At 44.4% G+C, this 5003-nt stretch overlaps 1 protein-coding gene across 1 annotated transcript in view; it reads right to left on the reverse strand.

The window, feature by feature from the left end:
• FBXL2 (F-box and leucine-rich repeat protein 2) overlaps nt 1–3185 on the reverse strand; it is a 76519-nt gene extending 73334 nt beyond the window's left edge. The window contains exon 1 of the mRNA XM_010835538.1: nt 3115–3185. Within this exon, the coding sequence (XP_010833840.1) occupies nt 3115–3117 (3 nt within the window). The 5' untranslated portion in view covers nt 3118–3185. The remainder of the gene's footprint in view (nt 1–3114) is intronic.
• Between the last annotated feature and the right edge of the window lie 1818 nt (nt 3186–5003).

Below are 5003 nucleotides of genomic sequence, written 5' to 3' on the forward strand. Positions count from 1 at the left end.
CAAAACTGTAGCCTACCAGGCTTCTCTGTCCATGGGATTCTCCAGGCAAGAATACTGGAGTGGGTTACCATTTCCTTCTCCAGGGGATCTTCCCGACCCAGGGATCAAACCCGGGTCTCCTGCACTGGAGGCAGACGCTTTAACCTCTGAGCCACCAGTGAAGCCCATATGTAGAACGGATAAACAACAGGTCCTACAGTATAGCACAGGCAACTATATCCAGTCTCCTGGGATCAACCATAATGAAAAAGAATATTTAAAAAAGAATGTATGTGTGTGTATAAAACAGTGAATCACACTGCTGTACAGCAGAGACTGGCACAACATTGTCAATCAACTATACTTCAATTAAAATTAAAAAAAAAAAAAAGCCAGCCTTTGTGATTCACAGAAAGCAGGTGCCAATTCCTGAACACAAACTGAAATGACAGGAGAAACTTTAAATGCTATTACAGCCATGAGTATGAACCCTAATCCAATGATCTGTCGTCATTGATTCCTCTTCATTTCATCTGTGTGAAAGAGAAGAAAAGGCAGAGCACAGAAGCCTAGGCGTGCCTACTCTGCTCAACAGTGTGCAGCCAAGTGCCAAGAACAAAAGACAAATACTCATAAGCAGGCAAAACATTAAAATCCAAGTAAGGGAGAAAACTCATCTCCTAACAGAAAAATAGCTTATATTTGGAGGGAACATATAACAAGACACCATACACTATAGCATAATCCAACGTTTACATAAGCCGGCTCTGAGACAAGATGCCTGGTTTTGAAATCTGACTGGGTGAGTTACTTTACCTCTCTGTGCCTCATTTCCTCATCTCTAAAATGTGGAAACGGTATTTTCCGCGTAAGGTTGTTGTGATGGTTACTCAAGACACATGGGGTGCTTATAAAAATGTCTCACGCATAAAATGTACACAATAAATGTCAGCTGTCATTTATCATTTAAAGGCAATAGAAACAAGTGGCTTAACTGAATTCTTTTTTTTTTTCTCCTGCATGGCATGTGGATCTTAGGGCTTTCCTGGTGACTTAGCAGTAAAGAATCCACCTGCCAATGCCAGAGAAATGGGCTCAATCCCTGTGTCGGAAAGATCGTCCGGAGAAGGAAATGGCAACCCACTCCAGTATTCCTGCCTGGAGAATCCCAAGGATAGAGGGGCATGGTGGGCTACAGTCCATGGGATCAAAACTGAGCAACTAAACAACTTCTTAGTTCCTCGACCAGAGATCAAACCCACATCTCCTGCATTGGAAGCCATGGAGTCTTAATCACCAGACTGCCAGGGGACGCCCTGAAGAAAAATTCACGTGCAACGCCATAAATATCCAATGCTAAAGCTGTATGTTTAGATTCAAGCATTTAAGGAAGGGTAATGTTAATATCTGGAGTACATTTGGGGGATTATAGAAGCAGCCTCCTTATCCTCCCTCTACACTAAACCACTCACTCCCCTTTACCCTGGAGCCTAGGCATCAGGTTACCACTCACTTAAATTCCTCCCATGAATTAAATTCTCAATGCTTAAAGATAAAAACCAAAGCATTTCTAAGTTTGGCAAAGCAACCAGTAGTACACAAGTACAGTAAGATGCTTTTAGAGTACATAAAACTCTAAAATTTACAACCGTGAATCAAGGTGGACTGTTGATTCACAACAGTGAATCAGGATGGAACAGGTGGACCAAAAAGAAAAGGAAAATGGACAACTGGAGGAATATAAGCCCTCAGAGAGAAAGCTGTGAAACTGTTAACTCCTTAATGTTCTTTCCCCTTGCCAGAATTGTAAGAGCTTTTCTCACAGATTACATGTAAAAAGTAAGACGCTGCAACATTTACAACACTTAGCTTTTCATAAATTCATTTCCTGAAATTCTTCTGGCTCCATTAATTTTCACTTAAAGCAACTCAGAATTTAAAAGAAGCATGCAGGGACTAAAGAAGGCATTGCTGTTATTTGTGGGTGATGGGGTATTTTTTTTCCTACTATCAACAGGTCACACAGCTGGCAGTTGTTCTTCTGGGGTCAATGAGATACAGATCATCCACGTTCTCTTAGTAGCTTAGTTACTAAGACAGGACAGAGCCAGCCAAGATTCCAAAGGGCAGCGTCTCTCTCCAGAAGCCCTACCGGCACTTGGGGAGCACCGGCCACTCTCAGTTTAGTAGCTCTTCCACTAACCCCTGCAGGTAAGCAGCAAATCTAGGTAACACTACTAACAGTTACAAAAACTGTTTCTCAGAACTAAGCGTTTTCCTCTCACCCACCCCCACCCTCTCGCAAATACACCAAAGGTGTGTCTCCAAGCAGACAATCCAGCTCTGCTCTTCTTTTACACCTTTTGGAGGCTTCTGGAGAATTCACCCCTCCGACTGACAATTCCCTAAATCTTGCCTATTCAAGCCAATACCTGAGCCGAGTCTTCGGGTTATAAACGAGCTTAATGGGGTCCAGGTGGGATGCCCACTCAGTCTCAAGTTATTGAAAAAAGGTAATAATTTAAAGGGTTTACTACGCACTAATTAGGAATTAAATCCCCGAGTGCGGGTGCTGCACTCAGAAAAAAACACCACCTTAATGCCCCATTTTTAAAAAGGAGTGAGGAATCCCCAAAATTACAAATTCAAATTTTCACATGCTATAGAAACCTGTCAGAATGATGAATTTCAAAGAAATACCTATTTGTACATAATTGCATAGAAATGGGACAGGAAGCACGCAGACTGAAACATAGTGTTAATATGACTATACATGGTAGATGATATTCATACATATCCTTTTTTTCCCCCTAACCACACCCTCTCTGAGTGGCTTATCAGGCTCACTAGGGCGAAACAGCATTACGCTGTCCGGCGGCCGGCCGGGTCTGGGTCCCCGCAGTGACCCCGGCCCTCTCGGCGCCGCTCCAGGGCAGCGGGCGGGCGTTCCGCCTGCCCCAGGGTTCCCCCTCCCGGGGGCCCGCCCAGCCCTGCCCTGCCCGGCAGCCCCGCAGGCCTCGGCCCGGCCTTTCGGCGACCCCGGCGCCACCCGCCCAGACCAGCAGGCGGCCGCGCGGAGGCACAGCTCGGGCGGGGAAGGGCCTGGTGGCCGGGCTGCGAGGGCCCCAAACTCACCATGGCCGAAGAGCCGCGAGCGCGCCCACAGCCCAGAGTCACAAGGCGCCGGCAACGCCCGTTGTCCTGGTGACGACAGCTGGGCGCCCCGCCCCGTCCCCTAGGTGGGCTCGGAGGCGGCCATTGGCTGCCGGTGAGCACGTGACGATAAGGGGCGGGGCCTTTGGACCGCCCCTTCGTGCCCCCACGCCTCGGTCTTGGGCGGGGGCCTCATTGCCTTTGCTCCTTTGCATATGGTACCTCAACACCCTAATCACCTTGATATCCCTCATCTTACAGATAAACCAGCCTCAGTCTGCTGGGAAAGACGTTTATAAATTTATCCTATTTAAGTAACACATTATTATTGGAGACACTTTAAACAATAACGAATTAAGAAGAATAAAACCATGCCAAATCCCAATACCTGGTGTAACCACTGTTTTTTCTAGTCTATCTGCTTCCAAGCCTATGTGCATTCCAACAAAATATATATTATTATATATATTAATATACGCTGTATTCTTGGAAATGGAAGCAAGCCCCATGCACTTTTTATAATCTACTTTTTTCAATAAAAAATTATCCTTGCATGCTGTTTCATGTCATAACATTTATGGTACATTAATTTACTAAATCATTCTGCAACTTGTTGGATGCTTTTAATATGGTTGAAGGGAACTTTACTAGGCCATTAAGTCTATGAGGAGACATACTCTACAGTTGATTTGACATCTTCCCTTGAATGTCTAATAGACATCCCACACTTAATACAGTCCCAGTAAGACTTTTGATCCAAGTTTCTCACTTTCCCTATACAAATGGACAACTACAGTCATCAACAATCAAAACCAAAAAGCCCTATGAAGGAGAAGAGAATCTGTAGAGATGGAAAGTAGATAACTAGTTGTTTACAGCTGGGGGAGGAGTGCTGGAGGTAAGAGATAATAACTGAAGGGTACCAGATTTATTTTTGTACCATTATATCTACTATTGTGGGCAAGAATCACTTAGAAGAAATGGAGTAGGCATCATAGTCAGAGAAAGAATCCAAAACACAGTTCTTGGATACATTCTCAAAAACAATAGAATGATTTGTTTGTTTATAAGGTAAACCATTTAATATCACAGTAATCCAAGTCTTTGCCCCAACCAGTAATGCTGAAGAAGCTGAAGTTGAACGGTTCTATGCAGACCTACAAGACCTTCTAGAACTAACACCCAAAAAAGATGTCCTTTTCATTATAGGGGATTGGAATGCAAAAGTAGGAAATCAAGAAATACCTGGGGTAACAGGCAATTTGGCCTTCAAATACAGAATGAAGTAGGGCAAAGGCTAATAGAGTTTTGCCAAGAGAACGCACTGGTCATAGGAAACACCCTTTTCCAATAACACAAGAGAAGACTCACACATGTACATCACCAGACGGTCAATACAGAAATCAGATTGATGATATTCTTTGCAGCCAAAGATGGAGAAGTTCTATACAGTCAGCAAAAACAAGACTGGGAGCTGACTGTGGCTCAGATCATGAACTTCTTATTGTCAAATTCAGACTGAAACTGAAGAAAGTAGGGAAAACCATTAGACCATTCAGGTATGACCTAAATCAAATCCCTTATGATTATACAGTGGAAGTGAGAAATAGATTCAAGGGATTCAGTTCAGTTCAGTTCAGTCACTCAGTCGTGTCTGACTCTTTTCGACCCCATGAATCGCAGCACGCCAGGCCTCCCTGTCCATCACCAACTCCCAGAGTTCACTCAGACTCATGTCTATCGAGTCAGTGACACCATCCAGCCATCTCATCCTCTGCCGTCCCCTTCTCCTCCTGCCCCCAATCCCTCCCAGCATCAGAGTCTTTTCCAATGAGTCAACTCTTTACATGAGGTGGCCAAAGTACTGCCAT

This window comes from Bison bison, unplaced genomic scaffold (assembly GCF_000754665.1).
Source record: "Bison bison bison isolate TAMUID 2011002044 unplaced genomic scaffold, Bison_UMD1.0 scf7180017864043, whole genome shotgun sequence".
In the NCBI taxonomy this organism is placed as follows: Eukaryota; Metazoa; Chordata; class Mammalia; order Artiodactyla; family Bovidae; genus Bison; species Bison bison.